General features: G+C 41.5%; 1 protein-coding gene across 1 annotated transcript; it reads left to right on the top strand.

Annotated features, from left to right (window-relative positions):
• Nucleotides 1-190: 190 nt before the first annotated feature.
• Nucleotides 191-21,632, top strand: pgbd5 (piggyBac transposable element derived 5). Its single transcript, XM_086180874.1, has 7 exons — nucleotides 191-793; nucleotides 6,840-7,270; nucleotides 11,313-11,447; nucleotides 14,358-14,538; nucleotides 16,555-16,752; nucleotides 17,971-18,076; nucleotides 18,461-21,632. Exons 1-7 carry the CDS (start codon nucleotides 430-432, stop codon nucleotides 18,654-18,656), a joined length of 1,611 nt encoding a protein of 536 aa, XP_086037000.1. The 5' UTR covers nucleotides 191-429; the 3' UTR covers nucleotides 18,657-21,632.
• The last annotated feature ends 3,959 nt before the right edge of the window (nucleotides 21,633-25,591 follow it).

Raw genomic sequence — 25,591 nt, 5'->3', positions numbered from 1 at the left:
CATTTTTGGCACCAACAACCCGCATCTAGAACGCCTCTGTGAGTTTAGACAGGAGAATGGATCTTGCAGAATGGAAGGGTACAGCAGGGCAGGGCCATTGTGTCAGGTGACTGTCTCTCTATCCTCCCTCTCTGCGTGGAGAAATCGCTGGTCTCCCACCCCGGATGCTGCCATATCTGTGATCATTTTGCCCAGTGCGCAGCGCTGTAGGCAGAGTAGGGGGCGGAAATATTTCAGTACCCTTGAAGCGGACAGCTCTCCCCGGATCCACACGCTTCTGGCCGCGGGGTTCCGCAGGGCAGGTGGCAATAAATCATAGCACAGAGAGGGGAGGGTGGAGCCACTTTAAAGGCGACACTTCCAAAATCGTGACCGGTAGTGGAAGGGTGAGACAGAAAGGGGAGCATCACCACGCAGAGAGAGTGAGAGATGGCGGAGTGCGGGCGGAAGGCGCTGTCTCTCCTGGAAGCGGCCCGCTCCCGGTACGAGAGCCTGCAGATATCCGACGACGTGTTCGGCGAGTCCGGTGATGACAGCAGCGACAACCCCTTCTACAGCACCTCCGGAGACTCAGACTCCGACAACTACATAGCCGAGGTCGGCGAAGAGGAGCATCATCATCATCACCACCACCACCAACAAAAACGGGGCGACAAGGAGAGCGGATATGGGGGAGCAGGAGGCGGCAGCGGAGCCGGTCCCCCGGGTTCTCTGTCCCGGAGCCAGGCAGAAGAGGAGGGCTGGACGGAGACTCTGCAGGATGTCACGGTGCCGCCGTACAAAGGAACCTATGGTGAGACCAGATGAATAAGGTCATTTGTGCAACAGGGAAGCGTTGCCCGAGGGTTTGAGGTGATTGAATGGAAACACATTCAAATGCAGCTCACCTTCTTGTTTTTTAGGTCAGGCGGGCCATCTCTGAGCACTCATAGGGCCACTGCTCTGCTTCAACAGTCTCCTCTTCGTGTGTGTGTGTGTGAGTGTGTGTGTGTGTGTGTGTGTCTGAGTGTGTGAGTGTGTGTGTGTCTGAGTGTGTGTGTGTGTATGAGTGAGTGACACTGCATCTTTAATGGCCGTATTAATGGAAAACACTTAGCCTTTGATACTTCACCCCTTGGTGCTTTGCTACACAGGCTTCCATGTGTGTATGTGTGTGTGTTCATGTGTCAGTGCAGACATGCTGTTTAATTTAGAGAGACAGCAGGATGTCTCTTTCCTGATCATAGACACACACACACACACACACACACACACACACACACACACACACACACAGAGTATATATGGTGGAGAATAGGTACACTAATGCTGCTGGCCTCTAGTCCTTCTGCTCAAGGGAATAAAAACAATTCATAATTGAGACCTACACTCAGGTTGCAGTAACTTGGGTTGCACCCATTCTCTGTAGGTGTGTGTGTGTGTGTGTGTGTGTGTGTGTGTGTGTGTGTGTGTGTGTGTGTGTGTGTGTGTGTGTGTGTGTGTGTGTGTATTCTTGGGATGGGAATGAAGAGCCTGAATCATAAGAGAACCGGTGTCACTAAATTTGGGGGTCCATACCGTTTGCCGTTGTTGATCTTTTTGTTGTCACTGTTACTTTTATTGATGCCTGACAGTTACAGGAAAATTACATCCTGTTTTTTACTCCGTGGAAAGAGGAAAGCGAAGGAGTCATCTAGTTATCTTAACATGGTCAAATGTTTAGTCAGACATGAATCATTTTATCTAATTTCCCGTCAAAGTCAACACTTCAGAAATTATTCCCTCGATATTTAAAACAAACACGCCTCTACAAGCTAAGCTGGGTCTCTGTTGCTCTCTTCAAAACACATTTTTTAACTATTTATCTGCCCCTTTGTCCATAAAATGTCTAATTTAGGTTTACAATGCATTTGCTTGTTTTGCCTCTTTAGCTGATAGAAAGGTGATCGGTGAGAACGACATCTTGCTGCACCCTTGGAGGTAACCAGCATGAAGAACATGAAGACCAGGTCTCCGTCTGCTTAATCCCGTAGCATAGAAACGCACTTTTAAGATTTCGTATAAAAATGAACATTTATTAGAAGCACAAGAGGACCAAGAAGCCAGTTCCATCTCCTCAAAGTCAAATTGAATGTGCTTTTGATTAAATGCCTGAGGGTCAGCAGCTCAGGCTTGCTTAAGATACTTTAACCTTTTTATCTTCTATGGCGTAAAACACGGAAATACCTCAAACCGGAATTTCAAAGCATTTATTTGTGTTAAAAACTGCGGTTGCTAACAAATGGGGTGACAAAAAAAAACCAGTTTGTCTAGGATGTTAAACATCATCATACCAAAACAATGTGTGGGGTTTGTTTTTTTTGTTTTTTTTGGTAGTAATTGAAACTCCAGTGTAAAAATCCCATCAGCTTTTAGCTGAGAGAACCCAAAGTGTTGCTAACTCCCAGGTTGGCCTACAAAAATACATCATCCCTGTGGTTCTCTCTCTCTGCTGCGTACAGTTGTTTTGTAGGCGGTTCTAATCGCAAATACTACAGATTTACAAGAAGGATCCCAAGGTGGAAATTTTTAAACCATTAAATCTTTGAAGTTGTATAACAAGGGGACTGAGAAAGCAGGACGCTTAAGAAATCATTTTCCAGATTTAAGGGTGTCCGATTTTACTCAGCCCACTTATCCATCTAACTTCATGAATCCTGCTCTCTGTCCAAATATGGAGCAGCGTCTCTTCCATTTATTTAAAATAAACTGAACTGAGTTGAGGGGAACACAAGAGGGCCCACAGGAGGATTTGTCCTGTTCTATTGAACCATGTTGATTTAAACACGAGGAGCCACAGGTGCTGCTTTGTGTGGTTGACAAGTGTGTGTTTGCTGAAATACGTGTGTTTGCACAGCCGCTGTGGGTGTGGTTCCACCATCCTGTATCAGGGCTGAGATGATTAAGAGCTGCCTGGCTGGTTGGATGAATGGATAGTGGATGGATGGAGGACTGCAGGGAACATAATCACACTTCAGACCTCAAAGACTCTGCTTTTATCGGCCTGAACAGTAAAGAGCTGAGCCTCCTGAGCCGTATCTACATAAATGTAATGTCGCACACACGGAAGCGGCTCAAGTTAGATGAGGTCACGTCTGCAGGCGGAGTAAAAATGTAGCTTCATCTGCGTGTGTGTGTGTGTGTGTGTGTGTGTGTGTGTGTGTGTGTGTGTGTGTGTGTGCGCGCGCTCCGGCACGTTGTCTTTTTGTCTGTCTCGCAGAACATTTCACTCTGTGTCTGTCTCACAGTTTGGCGGTGACAGTGCTGACATAGACGCAGCTCTGATGTGACAGCTTCCCTTTCCTCTGAGATGGTGCACCCCACCCCCCACCCCCCCACCCGCAGTACATAAATCATCAGCCATCAGAAAGCCTCAAGTCAACCTGGTACTCACTCTGAAAGAACTTTGAGTTTGTCTGCTGCCACAGCATCAGGTCTTTTTTTTTTTTTTTTGAAACCATCCCATGTTCCAAATGTCATTTCCCCCGTTCAAAGTTGTTGTTTGTTTTTCTTTCATCTTAATCTCTGTGAGATTGAGTCCCCATACATCATGGGGGTAGTGGAGAAGCTGAGGATTATGAAACATGCATCCACAACTCCAATACATTATATAACCACCTGATGGTGACGTTGAAGGGTATTAAAGAACTATTTATTCATTCACTCTGCTTAGTGTCTCTGATAGATTACTGCTCTCCATATGCCAGTCTATCTGGCCGACTCCAGCTCTGACTGTCCACCCTGTCTGTGTCCCTTCTCCAAATATGTCACATGATTCCAGCGCAGAAGAAGAGCACAGATTGGAATTACTTTGGTCAATACTGAGATGAAGTCTATACCTTTACATCGTTCTTCCTCATTGAAAACTAGACTAAATCGGTTTTATTGCTCTAGTTGAACGAAGGATTTCATTCACGATGTTGAAAAACTGAACGGTTAAATCACAACCCCCCCCCCCCCCCAAAAAAATTCTAAATGATTTATCATTTATTTCTTATATAACAGCCGGCAAAAATCTGAAGTTCTTCAATATTAATCTAATTAGACCTACGTGTCCCAATAAGAATCGGCAAAACAAACATAAACTGAACAAAAGCACCTTGTTCTTTAACCTTTAAGACAGTGTTTGAAAACGCAGTCAACCTTTTTAATTTTTCGATACTCTTAATATAATCAGAATATTTCAGGGTTGTTGTTTTTTTTGCCTCATTGGAGTGACACAATATAGGGATTGAGAATAAAATAGGAGTGATATTTTCATTCCTTATGTGATTTTTTTTTTTTTATCGTGATTAAATTCAACCATGTCATTTGTGCTGCCCCCTGTCTTGGTCATCTTTTGTTATTACCAATGAGATTTGTCCAATTTAGATAACATGCATCTTAAATTATTATCATAAAGATTCCTGCTTATTTGAGTTAAAAACAAAAAAAAAAGTTGATGTCATAGCTATATAATTGTGTATCCAAAATATATTGTGACATTTATTTCAGGCGTATCACCCAGAAAGAAGTTAAAAATAGTCCTAAATCATGAGTTCTTTCTGTAATGTCCATTAAAAACTGAGGTTAGAGCATGTTTAGTCTACTTGGAGGGATTATCCACTCTGAATACATAATAATCTCTCATTATTGCAGTAAATCCACGGCCGCAAAAGCTGGACCAGACGCACCAGAAATATCACAACAGGTGATGATCGTGAGGGATTATGCTTCTGTCTGTTTGTATGTGCAACATAGGTAGACTCATGCGGGGAATGAATATTTTAAAGCTTCTCTAGTAGATGAACCTCAGTCAGAGTGATATAAACTATCAGAGATATATAATCAGAGAAGGAGAAAGGGCTTTTTTTTTGCTCTACAGTTTATGAAATGATTTCATTATCCATTAAAAAGGACGTGTCCTTGCTCAGGTTGTGGTTTACAGAGATGAGGCGAGTCAGTTTGCCTCTGCGGAGCTTCCATCTGAATGTCAGATGTTTTATCGAGGAGTGGCAACCTCCGAGGAAGTCACGCTGGATTTTACGTTCAGCTTTCAAGTCTAATGGAATGTAAATGAGTGGATTTGGAGCCTGCTCCTCCTGCTGTCTTGGCCCATGCATCGACTATGTGGGAGGCGTGCTTATTCTGTCCTCTTGTCTTTTCCTCGTTTTTTTCTTTTCCTCTCCCACATGTTGCCGTGACACATTCAAGTCCTCGCCTTGTTATCTTTAACTCGACATTAAAAGACTGCGGCAATAGTCTCAGTTCATTATTTTGGTTGACTCGAGTCACGCAGGAGTAGAGAGAGAATGAGAGAGGATGTAGAGAGAGTGAAAAGCTTGTTCTCTGCTGTTAAGAGATAATGAGATAGTGCTGTTCAATTTAGCCTGAACGTGTTCTTCTCACCTTCCAGATTTCTACTCACATCTGCGGTGAAAAAAAAAAATTGATTTACAAAAGCAAAGTCTCTGCATGGTGTCCTGATTATGTGGCATAAATGCTGAACACTTAAAAGCTTAGAAAAGATCATGTGAAAACACAAATGGGGGATGAAATCCGAGAGAATCGGTATGAAAGAAAGCGAGAAAAGTCTAGCTTTGTTGGATCCTTCCTTCGCTCCTACATGTATTAGGGAACTGAGACCCCCAGAGACTAGCTGACTGCTAGTTAGCTTAGCTTAATGAATGGTAGCGGGAGGGAAGGGTTAGCATAACTACACCAAAGGTCATCTAGTAGATCAGGATCAGTATCCTTGGTTTGCCCTGAAGTGATCCTCCTCATCCTCTCTCACACAGACGGCCAACATAGATTTTGAAGTCACAATGGGGTGTTTCAGGTGCCGGAACTAAAGCCAGAATTACTTTCTTGATCAAACTATGATTGCAGATCAAAAGATGATTCCTATTTGTCTAAAATTGCAATATCTTATAATGTATTTAATTAAATAATGTAACGAGTGTGATGCACATGAGTTAAATTAGTTCCAGCAAAGACAGTTTCGTAGAAAATTTGATGACTTTCAACTGAGGTACGCTAACGCTTACCATCTACTACCATTCATTGTGCTTAGCTAACTCGCAGTCAGCTGATCTCTGTGGCTCTCTAATACATGCACAGAGGAGAGAAGGGTATGTAATATCTTCTTGCCTGACTAAAAGGTGCATTTCCCAAAAAGGTGGTGGGCTCATCTGGTGTTATGCGATCGGTCTAAGTATGTCCAAATTTGCAGGTCTTGATTTAATCTATGATTTATTTCCACAGGAAAGGATTTCTGATGCTTCGCTGTCAATGACATTCAACTCCACGACAGCAGAACATGATTTTGACACATTGGCTGTTACAACACTAACAGGACGAGGCTCAGAACCAGCATAGAAATGTCACAGTGTGACAAGATTCACAGTGTGGTGGCTGTCATGTTGTGTAAACTGTCTAACCGCTGCACCCAGCTTGTGACATTCGCCCTAAACACTGCTGGGTGTGATTCATGAGGAAGATTAAAAGTCTGTGTGGTATATTTGGAACATATTTGCACTTTAAAACCTTAATTTGTAAATGTTTTGTCTTGTCTCTTACTTCTCTGAGGCGATGTCAATTTAGAGTTTATGTAAGCACGAAATAGTTTGTATGCATCCCACACAGCCTTGACGGTGACAGCTCAACTAATTCAACTTTTATCCCATTGTATTCAGCAGAGTCACTCAAACTGAAGGTTTGGTGCCAAAGAAAAACTGGGATTAAGTGACAGTTGTGAGTTGGCCCACATGGGACCCTGTCAATCTGTCGGTTTTCCACTTTCAAAATGTTTCCCTTTCTGTCTCCTTCATCTTCTCATCCAGGCCCGGCTCAGAAGATGCCTGCCTCTGCAACAGCTCTGGACTTCTTCCAGCTCTTTGTCCCTGACAACTGCATCCAGAACATGGTCACCCAGACTAACATGTACGCCAAGAAGTTCCAGGAGCGATTTGGCTCAGACGAAGGCTGGCGTCCTGTCACAGCCCAAGAGATGAAAGCGTTCTTGGGCTTCGTCACCTCCACCAGCGTGCACCGCTGCGAGTCCGTGCTAAGCATTTGGAGCTCAGGGTTCTTCAGCAACCGGAGCATCGCCTTGAAGATGAGCCAGGCGCGCTTCGAGAAGATCCTCAAGTACTTCCACATTGTGGCTTTTAGGCCATCGCAAGGATGCAACCAAGGCCTTTACAAGATCCAGCCCTTCCTGGACTCACTGCAGCAGTCGTTTGGCTGCACTTTCAAACCTTCACAGACACAGGTGTGTGCATGCTACTGCTAGCAGGGGTTCTCTGTGAATGTCTATGCCATGTATCATTATTCATGTCATACTGCAATCGAGGAGTCTTTGACTCTCAAATTCTCACAAATAGTTCTCTTAAACTCACTAGGACATTTTTTCACAGCTTCATCACTTTTTGGTGACTCCAGAATGCAATAAGAGCCAGCCATGTATATTTAGCTTGAAGTTAATGGCACCACATGGCCACCACTTAGAAACTACATTGACAGTTTTCAAAATTTTCAGTTAATAAACTCATAAGTGCATCATCTTCTTACAGGTCAGTAATCCACGATTAGAGCAAACTATAACACTTCCAGTTCTACAACACCATCAACGCGTGCAGCACCAGAGTTACTGTAGTTTGTTATTAGCTTGAATCAATAGGTCTGTGGATTACTGAGCAAATGGTTGGATAAAGAAGGTATGGATTATACCAGATGATGCACTTGAGTTTTTGTTTGTAGCTGGTGGTCATTGGGCGCCATTAGCTTCAAGCTAGGTATGCATGGCTGGCTCTTCCTGCGTCCTGTAGTGACAACGAAATGACGCCATAAGCTCACTGTTTGTGAGACCTTGAAAAGCAAAGTTAATTTTAGATGAGGTCTTGTTTGAAACTGTGTAGCAGCAACATCACTTTAACAACTGACACCTCAGAGGCTGAAAACTCAGCCTGTCTGATTTACTGCAATACACGAGCTTTAGCCCCGTGTCTGCTTAGCGGTGCAGGTACTGCTACTCTTGAGGATACATTTTATGGACAACACAGTAGCAAGACAATCTCTGGTTAAAAACATGAAGAAATGTGTTCTTTAAAGTTGCTCCCATGAGAAGCCACCAAACTGAAAATAACCTGCACAGCAAGTATTTGGGAAAAGCACTCATATCTAACAGCCTCCAGAAAACTTGCTTCTAGTTGTTCTCAGTTGCACTGGGTGCATTAGATCTACAATTATGCAACTGGGGCAGTGGAGCGCTAGCGTCACCTCTCTATTTTGGGACTTTAAACAAGTTTTTTTTTGCAGAACAGCGCTGCAGATTTGAAAGAACCAATGACTAAACAACCTGACCTCCATTATATCAGGATGTTTGATTACGCCATTATCTGCATGTGATGCAGAAAAAGAAAATAATAGTCAGACAACTAAACTTTATAAACCTATCAAATTTGTTGCATCACCTCAACCTCATCTGCTTACAGAGAGAGTCTGCAGCCACTTTTGAACTCTTCATTTTCATTAATTTCTTGGAGGTAGTTAATTAAATTGCCCCGGGCCTTTCTAAAGTACGTGTCACAATATCATCGCCTTAAGTGTGATGAAATACGAGACCGACATCCCGTTCACATCATTGCTGAAGACAGTTTAACGTCATAACTCAGTGTGCATGACTCTAAAGCAAAATGACTGAAGATGTGAGAGCACACAAGCCTTCATACACGTGTGTGTGTGTGTGTGTGTGTGTGTGTGTGTGTGTGTGTGTGAGAGAGAGAGAGTAAGATGTGTGTATCTAGGCCAGTTTTTTTATCTGTTAAGTTTCAGATCCTGGGGCAGAGAGTGTGCCCAGATAGTGAGAGTGTGGTTGAAGCTGTTGCTGTGCAGATTGTGTAAATGTCATCAACCCATTTAGAAAAAGTCTGGATGCAAAGAAGGTGTGCTGATCAAATCAGGGCTGCAGCTGAATATCATTTTTCATACATTTTTTAATTCCCCATCTTGACTTAACTGTGGCCTCATGAAATTCTTTAGTAAAATAAGTAAATCCTGAGAAAGGTCACGAGCTGAAAGTTAAATAAATGTATTGTCTTATCAAGCCCACGGTCCTAAACCTAATAGTAGTTTGTGTAATGTAATTAAAGACTGAGATCTTTTCGAGTACTTACATTTACTTATGAAGAAGCAGCAGAAATGTATTTTTGACCGTTTTTACAGATGACTTTCAGTGTTGACTATCAAATTTATTCGTCACTTAGTCAATCATTAATTATTGATCTGTTCAGTAGTTTAAAAAGTTTGTAGAGGAGTATAAGGGAACAGCAGCAAAAATGTTCAAATTCAGGATGTGTCTGACCTGGATTTGTCTGCCATTGGGGAAATTGGGAATCAGTTTGTGTGTGTGTGTTTGTGTGTGTGTGTGTGTGTGTGTGTGTGTGTGTGCGTGCATGTGCGCACGCACGGGGAGGAATTATTTCTACTGTCATTTCAGCATTTTCTGTCAGTTCTACAGTCGCTAAGATGACGTGTTCATGCAGTGTTGTGATTTAATTCTCAAGTGGGCAAGTGAGCTAAAAGGTTGATCCATTTTTTTCTCTTTTTCATTAAATCTACCAAAAAAAAAAAAAAATCAAATTCTGGTCAGCTATTAGAACACCTCGCAGAGAGAAATCAGTTCAGGTTGCTGAGCCTCAACCTGCAGTAACTACCTCCATGTGTGACAGCCAAAGGAAGACACATTCAAATGCTGAACCCATACATTATCCACATGTATAACACATAAATTCACATTTGACTGGGAAATTACTTGAGCCTGTTGTTGCAAGGGAGACTTGTTGATGGATGCTGAAAAGCAAAGGGCAAGGAAGGAAGAACTAAGACGAATTTGCAAGGCAAACATTTGTTGTCTGTCTGTCCAACCATTTTTTTAAAGGCCCGTTTAACCCAAAGATGATCTGAAAAGATTTTGACGGTCAAATGTCACTGTCGCTGCCTCCCTTACAAGATATCCTAAATGTCACTGTCACCTCGCATGTGTAAGATATCTTGTTAGGGAAGCCTTGAGGGATTTTCTTGAAAAAAAAATTGATGATGAATCTTAAAAGATTTTGGTGGTTAAAGGTCAAGGTCACTGTGAACTCCCACCCATCCATTTTCCATACTGCTTCTCCATTGAGGGTAACGGGGGGGGGGGGGGGCTGAAGCCTATCCCGTCTGACACTGGGTGAAAGGCGGGGTTCACCCTGGACGGGTCGCCAGTCCGTCACAGGGCCATCAGGAGCAATTAGGGGTTCAGTATCTTGCTCAGGGATACTTGGACATGGTCACCGGAGGAAGTGAGGCTCAAACCAGCGACCCTTTGGTTGCTAGACGGCCACTCTACCTCTGAGCCATGCCGCCCCTGTGAATTCACATGATATATGAATCGTGCAGGAAATGACACAGGAGGGATGTGGTTCTACCTTCAAAAATCGCCTTCAGACATGTAATATAACAGGTTTGGAACAACATTGTTCAAAAATCCTAAATCAAGCATGCAGACAACCTGACACTTTGTATGATAGCTTGATGATGTGTTTGTTCTCTATGTGGATCGATCTTCAACGGCTTTGCAGAGAGTCAAAGTGCCGCTTGTACAATTTCCTCTATTTTAATCAAAACTTCACCAACTGACTTTACTGTGTCAGGCTGAATTCAATGTCAGGCTCAAAAGAAATCTAACAAAGTCGATTTTTTTCTCCATCGTTGCTGTTTTGGTCACAAAAGGAGAGGAAAAAATAGATAAAAAGAACAAAACAGAGGCAAAAAAAGAGAAGAAGTGGAGGGTTGTCATGGATATCAACCATGTCCTGGTGTTAAGATCATGGGGTGGCAGCCATCTTGGGTCTAAGAGGTTTTTGGCAGCAGTAATTTGGGATTTTTGGCTCAGGTAAAACACCCAACCATGTGACAACAGTACTGCCAGCTGGAGTTTGAAACAAACCTTTTAGAGGGATGAAATAGAATTGACAACCACTAACGAGTGGAAGAATACACTTTTCTGACAGGTTTTACAGACAGAGCTGCATGATAGTGAGTATTTCTTTTCTTTCTCCACAGGATCACACTATAGGATCACTATAGTACTTCAGAGGATATTCCATTGGCGGCCCTCTTATGTTACATCATACCTCGCCTCTGTCTTATCCCTTTATCTATAGTCCAGCTATTTTCTGTGTGTGTGTACGTGTGTGTGTGTGTGTGTGTGTGTGTGTACGTGTGTATTTACTCATAACATGGTTATGTAATGATCTCTGTGAATGTTGCAGGTTCTTCATGAACCCTTGATAGACGAGGACCCGGTCTTCATCACCACCTGTACAGAAAGAGAACTGAGGAAGAGGAAGAAGAGGAAGTTCAGCCTCTGGGTTCGACAGTGCACCTCTACTGGATTCATCTGTCAGGTAGCTGTGTGTGTGTGTGTGTGTGTGTGTGTGTGTGTGTGTGTGTGTGTGTGTGTGTGTGTGTGTGTGTGTGTGTATGTGTGTGTGCCTACCTGCGTGAGTCTGGTGTGTGTGAGTAAGGATTATTGTCAGTGATATGCAAGAAGTTTAAGTCTCTTGGAAATGAAATATGAGATATGAGTCAATATAATTACCCCTAAAGTTACCAAATTAATAATAAAAAGAAAATGAAAAAGCTTGTATGGGAGGATATTTTAGTTCACTTGATTGAAATTTGAGAGCTGAGTTGAAATTTTGGGGGTCAAAAACACAACAAAATTCCCACATTATTCCCTGGTTGTCCGTGTTGCAACGTTAGCTGCTCGGGTACCGAAGAAGAAAATCGATATTGCGAGTATTTTTAGGGCTTTATGTGAAGAGAAGTTAGAATTTGAAAACCACGATCAAACTGAAGCACCGTCTGGACCAAAAATATTCTTGGTCAGAATGTCGTTTTGATGCTATTTTAGTGGAGCGGCTGCTGACTCGGGATCAGCTCAACATTGTCACATCTCGCACGGACCGAACATCTCTCCTCACTTACAACTTTGCCCTTTCTGCAACCTTCCACTCCTACGCTGTGACTTACATAACACCTCTGTTCATCTGTGGCCAGCACTGCAGGAGTGTCAGAGCTGGAGAACACATTTGGTCGTTGTTTGGTTGCTACAGAGATAAAACACAACTTATTGACAGCAAGAGGTTTCCTTTGTCACTTACTGTTCAAGGCAGCCTCCCTAGTGTGACACTCACAGACACATAACTCCAAATTAGCGCTCGGCTTGTTCCACTTTTTTTTAATAAATCACGCTGTAGATGTCTGTAAGTCCCCCCCCCCCCCCCCCACACACACACACACACACACACACCACTTTTTGAGAACATCTGTGTCTGAGATTCCAGCTCCAGTAATGAAGATGAATTTGTTTCTGGTGCCACGTTGGAATGATGAAAGAAATCAAGCACTGACGTGTTTTCTCAAAACTCTTCCCAGTCACAGGAACGCTACAAAGACAATGCCAAATATGTTCAAGAGAGGCAAGAAATTATCTGCATTCCTGTTAGTATTGGCAAATTACACGAATATTTTTTGATTTATTGGTCATTTGGACCAGTTGCTTGTTGTAAATGTGTGTTCAAGAGGCTCTGAGCAAAGACTATGTACTTTACTGTACATTGTTTTGTCTCAGTCACCAAAATGTATGCAAGTGACACAATTAAGCAGTAACTATATCATACATAATTACTGCTTTTGCCCTTTTTTCCCCTTTTCACTTACGCATACACAGTGATGTGTCGCTGATTAATAGTAATTGCAACATATCAATTAGCGCAGTATCACCGTCAAGTATCATGAGTTACTCTGCAGTCTGATACATACTGTACATTACTGGTCTGACATCTGACTGAAACAAAGAGCTCCAGTTAAAAAATGCAGTATTTTCTTGTTCAGGTGGAAGGAGAAACTTAAGTAGTACAGTAATACATCAGTAAAATGCAGTATAGTGGGGGCTTGTCAGGACAGACCCCATAATCTGCAAAATTGTAGGCACAGAACTTAGTTTCCTTCTCTAGCCTGGATGCAGTCCAGAATTAAAGGAAAGGGACTGAGCAAGCATGAGAACCTAAAGTGTTTAATTTATACCAAATTAAAGTGGCAGAAACTTTTTTAAATTCCTTTTTTTTTGGCATCTCAAATCTGCGGTGTAAAACAACCCGTTGTTAGTAAGAAATATTAGTCCCTCCATTGTTTAACACACTCTTTTCCAGCGTCCCCATCCGTTGAGCAAATAAGCATTCACAGCGATGGTGGCCATTTGGCAGTCACTCAGTCTTTACTAGTGTGTGTGCATGTGTGTGTGTGCGCGCGCATGTGCGTGTGTGTGTGTGTGTGCGTGTGTCCCTCTCTCCACACAAAGTCTATCAGGGGAGAGAAAAAAACAACATAAGAAATGAAACGAGTTAATGGAGTGAATCAATGAGACGCCATTAGCCAGGATATCACACAAGACTACACACAAACAAACGCACGCACACACCCAAACTACGCAAGGCTGGCCACTTAGTATAATAGCCACAGGCTACACGTGGTGGCTAATCAGGCTAATGCAGTTCAGCTCGCAAGCAATATACTTTAATACAGTGTGTATGTGTGTAGTGTTTTCTGTGTATCATCGTGTTTTTTGGCGTCTTTATCTTTTTTAAAAAAAATGGAGAAGTCAGTCTGTTCTGAGCCAAAAAAAGGCACAAATACAGGCCTGATCTTCGTCATGTTTGCTGACAGTTTCTTTCCCCAATAATATTCTCGGTTAGATTTTAGTTTAATGTGACGCAGTCAGGTTTAAATCTTAATCTTGCACACAAGAAACATCAATATTTATCAACCAGATTACCCCTAAATTACGTGCATGTTTTGCCACAGGATGTGGTGTTTTGCACCAAAACGCTGACACGCATTTATGTGTAGAGTGAGATTTCAGCTACTATATGGACTTTTTTTTTTCACTTTAGGTGGGTAACTTACAGATGACCCATGAAAGCAAAGCAGAGCTACGGTAGAATGCACTCGGCTCAAACCTCCACCAAGGAGAACAAGAAGTTATTGAAATTTTGCATGAACAAGAATGGGATGTATTTATGTAAAATAGATAACCCAAAAATATAATATAGCCACACAGAGGGATAATAATATAGCTGATGGCTACATCCTGCCATTGACTAAGAACTGTCTTTAGGATCCAGGATCTACAGATTGATCCAGGTAATCATGGATCTACAGAGAATCAAGAATCAAGTCAGGAGGAAACAAAGTTTATCAGTTTAAGATTCCTTTCATCTCCATGTGCCTTGTCTGTCCCCCTGTTTGTGCAGATCTCGGTGCATCTGAAGGAGGGTCAGGGTCCAGACGGTCTAGCCACCCTGAAGAACAAGCCTCAGCTCCACAGTCTGGTGGCCAAGCAACTGTGCCAGAACATTTCCGGCAGAAACACCATCATCTTCACTGGGCCGTCCATCACCAGCCTCAGCCTCTTCACCGAGTTTAGCAAACAAGGTAGACGAGCAGAGGTTCTACTGTCGTGTGTATCTGATCAGATCTGACCCGCCTCTTGTTGCTCCTCCTTTTGTCGTCTCTTCTTCTGACCCTCCTCCTTCACTTGGCGGCTTTTGCTATTGTAATCTCTGCAGTTTTAGCTTGTTTGTTTATTCCAAAATTATGGAAATATACCTCAACAACAGCACCGTAACAGCTCGACTCCACCAGTCTGTCTCCTTTATCTGTTCTTACAGCTCCCATGCCTTAGCTGTCCGAAACAGTTATTCCTCAGTTAAAAGAGTCTTCTTTAAAACCTGTGTAAAAAAAATCTCAAAGAAGGAGATCGATATTGCAGCATTCTCATATTTTGAAATGAAGGGCACAAATGATTATTTTTGCAACCATTTATAAAAAGACGAACTTGGAAGGAGAAAAGAAGATGAATTATCTCGCCATATTTTGGAGGGATCAGCTTTTGGACGGCCTACAATCGTTTATTGTCCTCTGACATCTACGGTAGTTGGCGAGAGATTCCATGGGGAGTGTTTTGCCTGGTTACCACTGAAAAAAAAAGAAGAAGAAGAAAAATATTGTTTTTAAGTGGATATCAGCTCAGATTTGATATATTTTAGAAAAAGAATGTGAGCTCGGATTTTCATACCCATTACAACAAAGCCTTTTTCTTTTGAAAGGATAATGCTATATTTATTTTTTTAATAACAGTCGAATTAGTCCAATGTCTTCTCGTCAAATGAGATAAAAAAAACAAGTGAAGCGGAGAACAGAAAAATCCGTCACAATGGCTCCAACTCCTTTAGAAATTTCCATTCCCGCTGTTACAAATGCCACAACAGAAGAACGATTGAAAACTCGATCGGCCAGAGCTGCAGTACACCGAGAGAAGACAAACAAGTCCGGAGATATAATCAATATTTTGTCATCCTAATTGGGTGAAGCATCCGTGAGGCATTCAGCCAACAGAAGAAGAGAAAAAAAAAACCCTCAATGTTCTTCAGAAGGCTTTGTTCAACATTTTTTTCTTTCAGAATTTATCATGCTGGATTAATGGGCTGAGTTAATTGCCCTGTGCCTCTCTGCAGTGCATATGCACACACACACACACACACACACACACACACACACACACACACACACACACACACACACACACGCACGCATACACACACAAAAACCGGCACACATGCACAGTGCATGGCACACGCAGAACAGAAAAAAAAATCCAAAATTGAGAACAATAATGAATCAGCAGCACATGATTGTTTGGCTTCTGCTCATCTATGTAGGAAATAAAGGAGGCCCAAAAAAAAAAAAAGAGAAACTACATTTGGATCATTAAGAAGCAAAATGCTTGAACAGAATGGAGCAGGAACATTATATAGTGTTTATTTTATAGCCCATCTGTGCAGAGGGACTTTACGGACCTCAGGAACATTAGTGGTCACCAGGGTGTGCCAGTGGATGGGGATCCACTTAAGACCGCAAGATGGAGCCATTTGTGTCATGCTGTAATGTACTGTACACTTGACGTCTGAACAAAGCTGCGCATCACCAACAGCACAGAAAAAAAAAGTAACCTTTGCAGACAGCTTGAACAGACGAGGACGGATCGCTTGATAAAACAAGCTGACAGGCTACGAGTGAGCTAAATTAAAGGCTTTTGCTCCCTCGGCTGCTATCTGGGACGGTTTTGAAGGTACATATTCCACGTGTGCTGGTGTACAAGCAAATAAATTGAGATGTTTCAGAAACCAAACATCCGTATGTGGTAACGAGAATTGTAGAAATATCGTAATATTGCAATGGCACCCCTTCTTAGTAGAATTGATAAGATGTTGAAAATCACATGTTACACGCTCACGTGTGACGTTTGGTGAAGATTTGATGAAATACTGGGCAACAGAAGTGGGCCAGAATGGGTTTTCCAGAGATGCCCAAAGTAGGCGTGGCCTGCATGACAATAAACAACGGTCTGATGTTTTTGGGTTTTTTTTGTTTGTTTTTTTTTCATTACAGATATCTATTGCTGTGGGCTGCTGAGCACCAGAAAGAGTGACTGTACAGGTTTACCCCAGAACATGCTGGTCTGCGGCTCCACGCCGGCGCAACGCGGCCAATCAAGAGTGATGATGAAAGGCAGCATGTCACTGATCAGCTGGTACAACAAAGGACACTTCAGGTTCCTTACCAACGCGTACTCCCCAACAAAACAAGGTTGGTACGCCATTTCAGGACTGGCTCTATTATGAGCAATGAGAAAAATCAGATAAAACCGGTCGGCTCATCATTTATTATTCATTGCAGGAAAAATCAATGAGTACCTCTAATCCATGATAATCCATTACCAGAATCAAGGTATTCCCTTTCCTCTGGTAGCATAATCCAGTCTTGATTTAACAGTTTTGCTAAACTGAGCTGACTGGCGGCAGAGACGAGAGAGCAGAAACCCCAGATGAGTTAAAGCATGATTGTCCAATAGCGATTTTCTCCTCTCCCATCTGTATGTGGGTGGATGAGTGTGTGTGTGTGTGTGTGTGTGTGTGTGTGTGTGTGTGTGTGTGTGTGTGTGTGTGTGTGTGTGTGTGTGTGTGTGAGTGTGAGTGAGTGAGTGAGTTTCACTTCTTCCAAGAAGGAGAAGAAAACTAGCAGGAAGCGTCGTTATATTCACATTAATGTTCTTTCAGGCTCATCATGATCACAGATCAAATTATATCAGGGATTCCGTGCTTGAAAATGAGTTAATATGTTTAGATTACGAGTTGCACTTTTAATATTAACCTTTTGCATATTTTGAAAAAGATCTCATTTTCAGTTAGCAATAATTCATTCCCATTTAACCAAAAACCATCACTGTTTCTTATAAATTTGGAAACTCTTCATTGAGTAGATGAAATAAAGCTGAATTCTGAAACTGCAAGTTCAACTAGATCAGGCGTGTTCCTCCGTAGCTCGTGATACCGCTCTTCCTTTCGGGAAAACCGGCTTGATAGGTTCCAGCTTACAGACAAACATTTGGGAAACTCAGACTAATGCCACTGGGGGAAAAAAGGAAAGAAAGAAATTGCCGTTTGTCACTATGTGAAACTGATGTGCAGCTAATTTGAAGGAGCTCCACTCCTCCACCAAGTTTGGTTAAATTTAACTGGCTAGGTTTTGAATATCCTACTACTTGAGAGGTTTTACTTTCTCCATTCTATTTACATGTGCTCCTTCTCAGGGTCCCGGTGGTACAGGCGCTACTCTGGACTGTCCTGATACTGACTGTGTTATTAGTTATCGCAGTGTGATATTAAAATGACTAAAAACCTTTTCAGTGTGTGGTTAGCAGTTGTTCCTATGTGTCTCACTTTCTGTTGGTGGTGGTGGTGTGTGTGTGTGTGTGTGTGTGTGTGTGTGTGTGTGTGTGTGTGTTTGTGTGTGTGTTTGTGGCAGGTATAATCATTAAGAGGAAAAGTGGGGAGATTCCATGTCCTCTGGCTGTTGAGGCGTTTGCGGCGCACCTCAGCTACATCTGCAAATATGACGACAAGTACAGCAAGTACGTATGACATTTTCCACAAATACACTCGAATCAGCAAATGCTTGAGGTGTGATACACTTAACGCTTTGGCTTCATTGTGACTGGAAGCTTTTGTCAGTTCCACTTTGACAGTTTGACCATTCGATTGTTGAAATTAGAACTATGACATTAGTTAATATTTGTGAGAAACAATATGCAGTGTTGCTCATTTTGTTGACTGTTAATAGTATCAGACATAAGACTGAATGCACCTGCTGTTTCCGGTATTTTTTTACGCTAATTACAGAAAAAAGTTGAAAAATCCCAAGTGATGCTCTTGTAGTTATGTAAGATACAGTATTTTTATTAGAATACTAAAACTCATCAAAAATACTAGAGTTAGAGCCTATTTTTCACCCGCAGGTACTTCATCTTCCATAAGCCCAATAAGACGTGGCAACAGGTGTTCTGGTTGAGCATCAGCATCGCTATCAACAACGCCTACATCCTCTACAAGATGTCTGACGCCTACACGGTCAAACGCTACAGCCGAGCTCAGTTCGGAGAGAGACTGGTCAGAGAGCTGCTGGATCTGGACGACTGCTCCCCGACTCAGTGAGGAGGAGGAGGAGGAGGAGGAGGAGGAAGAAGAAGACGGCCCAGAGCACTTGATACACAAACACAACCCCCACCCCCCACCCCCTGCCCCTCACACTTATATACACTCTTCATCACAGTTGTACAGACTCTGCGGTGTGGGCGTGTGTGTGTGTGTGTGTGTGTGTGTGTCTATGCGCGTGTGTGCGTGTCTATGTGAAAATACTGAAGCAGTGCCAATTGTCCCCTAGTTGTTTTTTTGTGGTACTGTAAATATTAACTAACTCACTACACATACTGAATAGATAATCACGAGCCAAGGGACCGTTCGCACGCCTCAACTTCTAACAACACCAAGGATTTGTGAAGCAGAGATGGAAGGCGGCGACTATTCAGCACTTGACAGTTCACAACGATGTCAACTTGCAACTCTTGTCGAAGAGTTAAATCGCCGATAGGAGTCAGAGAGGCTACATGTAGCTGGGCGTCCTCTCTCTGCCTGTAACTCAAAGCTTAGTAAACCAGGTGTGTTCACATGCTGCATGCATAAAGAATCTGAACCGTGATTTTTTTTTTTTGTTTAATGTGAAAATGATTTTGGGTTTTTTTTTAATGCTCCATATGGGTTTTTGTTTTCTTTTTCATTTGTTTATGTGTATGTAGCTAGCAAGTGGATTTGCTTTGTTTTGACTTTGAGGCTGAGGATGTAAATGTGAGGCTATTGTGACCCGGATGTGTTTGTTGTTTTGCTTGCTCGCCTGAGGACTACTGTCAGGTGACTTAAAGCCACACCCAGCAGTGTGCCATACCAACTTAAAAAAAAAAAAAACAACCCTTAAATATGCAGCAAAATTATCATCTGTTAATCTCTGACATTACTCATGAAGAATCTCCATCCTTGCATGTTCTGTAATCTGGTGTCGCTAGGCAACCGGTAAAGTCTTGGCCTGTTGACAGACATTCGCATAAAATTATTTGGCAAGATTTAGGTCCAGGAAGTAATAGCTGAATTATTGGGGGTTTATAAAATGTTCCAGAATACTGAATGTTGAAACAAATCAAGTTGGGTTTTTTGGGGGCTCATTTAGTTTCACTGTTAGCTGTAAAAGTCAAACTGAGTGTATTTAACGGATTTCCAGTCCAAAAATATTACTACACTCCTTAAGATAAGACAGATAGAGACAAAGAGGCTTTTTTTTTTAAAGAAAATATAACCTTATTTCACGAAATCTGTTGAATGAGGGCACGGGTAGATTATTTTATTCATCACAAGTCTCAACAAAGCGAAATACCTTGAAATTATATAGTCTTTAAAACAATTCCCTTCATTTTACTGAGTTTGACGGGATTTTGTCCTTTATTACGTTTTAAGGGGATTTCTTTTTGACTGGATATTAAACATATATACTTAGCAACACTTTGGTTTTGGGTAAGATTTGGCACCCCGATGTAACCAAGAAGTTTTAAATTATATTTCATCAACCCAAACAAAAACGAAACATTTTTGTTGACGACCCTAAAAGAAGGCTTAAATTAACATCAAGTGAATGAAATTTTGACTATAATTGATATTACCGTATTAGTTCAAAGACTAAAACTATCAGCTGCTTGAACAACCTGAAATGACACTCAGAGGAAAATTAAGATCGGCAACGAAAACAACAACAAAAACTAAAATAGATACAATTTTATTCAGCTAAGGTAAGAATGAAATGCCTTGGCTTTTATTCAGTTAAAGTTTCACTTCGATCAAAATATGATGCTACCTGACAAGGACATTTGACACAGGGTAAATCAAATTAGAAAAAGCACATTGTGGTCGAATGCCTCCATCAGTGTGAATGTAACCAACATTATTTTAAGGTCTTCCTTCACTCTAAGTAGGTGTTTATCGCCAGTTTTGAGAAATGCCCTTAACGCGTCCCTGAGATATCCCATTAACGAGAATGGGACAGACAGGAGCATGAAAATAGCCTCCAAAACGAACACCAATTCTGACTGAGAGAATTTGTCGATTCATTTTAACGCTCATTTTGTCACATTTCCATAATTGAGCTTGGAAATTTATAGGGACACTCATCAGTGTAACCTTGAACAACTTCCAAAATGACCAGGTAATAATGCCCGCAGAGAGGGAAGATACATCCTCAGATACAGGATGGTTTGGATTCTTCCGGTGGATGTTTTATTGCCAAGTAACAGATTTAGACTCCCTGTCTGTCATCCAGCCAGTTGAAGTGTGAGTGAAGAGGCGATCTGCAGAAAAATCCACCTCCGACGTGACTTCGCACGCTGCTGCTTGTAGCTTTAATCACTCTGATTTATGTAACATGCAGTCAAGATGTTCTGGAATCAAAGATTTCGCCTAAAAGGTATTAATGTGTGCTTGCTCCCTCAGCATGAAGTATGAATACTGCAAGATGACAGTCTTTAGAGAAGAGTTGAGTGGTTTTCTAGAAGGATGCACTTTTCCCCCATTACAGTCTTGCACTTTGAGATTTGTAAACATAGTCACATGTTTAGTAGATTTTTTTATGATTCATTTTATTGTTTGAACCCCATGATAGCATCCACTGCTCTCAGAAAAAAAATGAATATGAAGAAAGACATCCTGTAAATACAAATAGATACATAAAATATGTCAATCAAATAAGATGAACTATAACCAAAACAGGAGAAAAGTTTCCACAGTAGTTGTAGAGTATGTATGTTTATATTTTGTTTACAAATTACTGTGTGTCCACTATCACTAAGACTCAAGATTGTGATTTTTTTAACCTTTTCACTAATCCAAAGCATCGTTGTTGTCATTGGTGTGTGTGTGTGTGTGTGTGTGTTTGCGTGCGTGCCTGAGTGCACGCGTGTGTGTTTGAACCACTAAACGTTGTCATTGTGTGTCTGACCACTCTTCAAAGTTTGAATCTTCACTTCAGGCACCTGTCACATGACATAGCTGTCAAATCTTCTTTTAATACAAAATCTGGAATGATGAACTGCACACTACGAACTTGATGGAGTCGTATTATTGAAATAAGGTGCAGCTGTAGACATTTTTAGAAAAATGCACTGAAGAAACGCGCTTTTCTTTATGAGAAATTCACTTATCTACCATCCTCCCCGGAATCAGACGCAAACATAGATACCCTGCTCTCCTCTATGCCCGCATTAGGGAGCTGAGACCCATAGCGGGGGTGCTTGTTAGCTTAGCACAATGAACGGTAGAGATTGGTAAGTGTTAGCATACCCTTGTGAAAAGTCACCACAGAGATCAAATTCAGGATTTTGTTCGATTCATCATTTATAACCCTCCTCATCCTCTCTCACGAAGTCAGCCATGATTAGTGGTAGTTGTCACACATCTGTCATGATTTCTTTTTTCCGTGTTTATAAGTAGACAAAGTCTCTTTTATTACTTTTTGCAGAGGTGTGCTAACACTTCCCATCCACTACTATTCATTGCGCTACGCTTACTGGCCTCTCTGTTTGTTTCAGCTCCCTCATGCACAAACAGAGGGGAGAATCAATCTGCTTTTACGGCTCTGGAGAGGATGGGGATAAGTGTGATTGCCAAAAAGTTGGTGTGTTCCTTTTACAGGTGTTTATAAAATATTCTGCATAGATAATTGGCCATAGATATGTGCAAAGCGCATGTGAAGTGCAGCCTCAGTTTTACAAAAAAAAAAAATTCTTTAAGCAGGATTGAGTGGTGACGTTTCCTGGAAAAAGCAAAAGCCTCCAATCAAATCCGATGATTCACACTGATGTATAAAGATAACACAGAAAAATCCTTCGTATAATACGGATCCAAACGAATTTCTCTCCCCCAGTCTGACCTCAGAAGGCTGCTAACACACTGCAGCTGCCAGGCATGATGCAGTTTCAGTGCAGGGTGATGAGCACGGATGCAGTCATCCCGAAGTGAAGCAGAAATAGATGAAGGATGACAGCAGAAGATTACAATCCAGCTCTTTGTGGCAAAATAATCTCCAGACTGTTCAAATATGAAGCTTTTATGAGAGCGTTGGGAGTATCCTGATGGGATTCCGCTGTCCTCTACTTGTGTTTAAAGCATGTATCAAATTCAACCTCTAAAATTAAAATAGTCCCCATTTTATGATGTCACATGCTGTGTGGTCGATGTATGGAGACCACAGAAGAAATAATGCATCGGGGAATGGCCAGTTGAAGCTAAGCACATTTCACGCATTCCCTTTCATGCTTTTGTTCATTTAGTTCAGAGGAAGTTTCTCTCTTTTTTTTTTTTTTATAACCCCAGAATTATGGCTTGAGTTCAAATTCTCAGGTGGATCTCTGAGGTGAAAAGAATCAATTTTCTCCAGATCAGCCAGGAATCTTATATCTCTATAGTGCCTCTTTCTCTCCTCGCTAGAAAATCCTACATGGCGTGAATACTAGAGGGCAAGAAATAAATCTCCTCCAAATGTTTCCTGCAGCCTGATGCCTTCGTCCCTCTGCTATCATAACTCATCCAAAGTGGTTCCACTGGGTGTCAAAGCTACATCCTTCCCGCATTAACGCGAACAGATAATATTTGTTTGGGTGATTGTTTTGCTGCTTACGAGACCTGGTAGCGATGAAAAACGAAAGTTTGGGATGACAGATGGTGGTTAACTACAATGTAGGAGCCTTGTTTGAATGTTGGAGGGCTGCTAAAGCCTGACGGTTTAACATCACATCACCAAATATGGCCTTAAATGATAGTCAGCAATATAAAAAGTGCAAATGAGACAAGCCCCTCCTCCATATGATAGTAAACTGTCAAGACAGAAATATTTGTCTGCTTTTGTCAGGCAGATATTGATCCAGAAACGCATGTGAAAAACTCTGAATTAAATGAATCCGTGAGTTGTTTTATGGTCATGAAATGCAGCTGTGTATCTGTATGTGGTGTGTTGTACGTGCCGGTGTGTTATCGCTGTGTAGTGTTTCACAAATGTCTGTATGTAATATCCAGTGATGGGTAAATGATATGTAATAGAAGATTAGACTACTGATACAGAATTAAAAAAGGCTGACCTCAGGGCTCTCATGAGAAACTGCAATTGTATTATATACTAACTAATAATACACATAAATGTACTTATCAGGTGCTGCCAAACGTGTACAAGTGGAAGTACAATTAGACATGTTACTGTTGTGGGTTTTTTTAGCAGCTGGATCATATATTGCAAGAGTTGTACCACCAAACACACTGAATACGAGGTTTAGAATTAAAGAAATGAAAATTCATATCCCTACGGAGCCCTTGGGAGGTCATACAGAGAGAAAGTGTATCAATTAATGAATTCATTTATTTATTTATTGGGACATAAGATAGAATTTTTCCCTCAATTTGATTGATTTTGGCCCACAAGATTATTTGTGGGCATAAAGTGATGAAATTGAGGGAAAATGTTATATGTAGGGCAACAAAAGCTACTTTTGGATACCACAACTTCATTAAATTGAGCCAACAAGTTGTATCACATAGCCCCCCCCCCAAAAAAAAAATTTAAATTGAGCCAACAATTTATATCTTGCGGCCGCAAATTAATATTTGCTCTTTAATTCATTAAAATAAGGGGACAATTTGTTACAAATGGATTAAACTGAGGGAAGAAGTTATATCCTGTGGCCACCAAAAAAAAAAAAAAAATCAAAATAGGACCCAAGTGGTAAAACTGTTTCAAGTCATATGATTGTGAGTTGTAATTAGTGGCAGCAGGGGGTTGAATAACTTGTAAGTACTACTAGTACTCGTCTACTTCCAGTACACAGATGAGCCAGAGAGGTGTGTGTATATGCATGCAACTTTATCTTTGGGTTGAATATGTGTAAAATAACGGTGTACACTGGACCAAATAACTTTCTAAAGTGTGTTTGATGATGAGTTGTACAAGGTTGTTGTGTCGTCATTAAAACTCACCACATGTGGTTCCATCCAGGTTTAGGAGAAGTGTGTTACTCTGAATGTGGAAGCAAGGAATCACAAATAGCGTACATCATTTACGGAGATCATTTGTTGGTTAAATTCTAAGAATAATCTTTACATTAAAAGTGTAAATAATGACATCTTTAACCACAGAGAGGCGCTAATACATTGGAACTAAGGTTTAGTTGTAATACTTGATAAAAACCTTTAGATGGCAGCAAACCACAATTCTCTCAGAAACGTGAAAGTCACTCTGTCCATCAGTTTATCGATCATCCTCTGAGAGTAAATAGATTACAATTGGTCTGAGCTCCAAAGTGAGACTAAATAATCAAATTATTATTGCTTTATTATTGCTAAGTGAGTGACGGCGAACAGGTGGAGAATTCTGCCTCTAGACATTTTGGCAGGAGGTGGCGATCCCATCTGCAGAATTTAAGAAGCTCTCAATAAAAATATTGTCCCTGACTCTGAGTGTGGTGGAGAATGTGTGTGTGTGTGTGTGTGTGTGTGTGTGTGTGTGTGTGTGTGTGTGTGTGTGTGTGTGTGTGTGTGTGTGTGTGCGTGCGCCCATACGTGTTTGGCAGGTATTGCTCATATTGTGAGGACTAAATCACTTTCTGGGGATCAAAAAATAACAAGTTTGTAGAGAGGTAGGGGGAAAAAGCGAGTAATGAGCGAAATGGGAGTACAAATTGAAATCTGTGCTCTCTGCCGTGCCGTAGGGTAAAAAAAACTTGATTTTAAGAGAAGATAGACCTGCGGAGAAGTTGCAAGATAAGAGCTTTGGGCCTCTGACAATGGATGCACAACCACTGGAGCCTGATTGGAGAGAGACACAATGTCACACAATAGATAGTAGATATTAAGTTGACGTAATTGTTTATTGATTCAAGTTGAATTCATTATGCATCCTCTTCGCCGTGTATTCAGCTGAATTTCTGTATCTTGCCAAATAAGCAGCTGCAGAGCTCAGTAAATATAAACCAAAAAAAAAGATAAAGAAGGAGGAAAAAGTGGAGGGG

The sequence above is a fragment of the Aulostomus chinensis genome, chromosome 16 (genome assembly GCF_037954235.1).
Source record: "Aulostomus chinensis isolate RoL2024-O1b breed Wild chromosome 16, RoL_Achi_v1.0, whole genome shotgun sequence".
NCBI classification, from domain to species: domain Eukaryota; kingdom Metazoa; phylum Chordata; class Actinopteri; order Syngnathiformes; family Aulostomidae; genus Aulostomus; species Aulostomus chinensis.
Note: the sequence above shows the minus strand (reverse complement) of the source record. Positions and strands in the feature narration are given on the sequence as shown.

Coding starts and splice junctions, on each gene's coding strand:
- pgbd5 (XM_086180874.1), top strand. CDS start 430: ATGGCGGAGTGCGGGCGGAAGGCGCTGTCTCTCCTGGAAGCGGCCCGC. Junction 7,271..11,312: donor TCAAACCTTCACAGACACAG/GTGTGTGCATGC, acceptor TGAATGTTGCAG/GTTCTTCATGAACCCTTGAT. Junction 14,539..16,554: donor CACCGAGTTTAGCAAACAAG/GTAGACGAGCAG, acceptor TTTTCATTACAG/ATATCTATTGCTGTGGGCTG.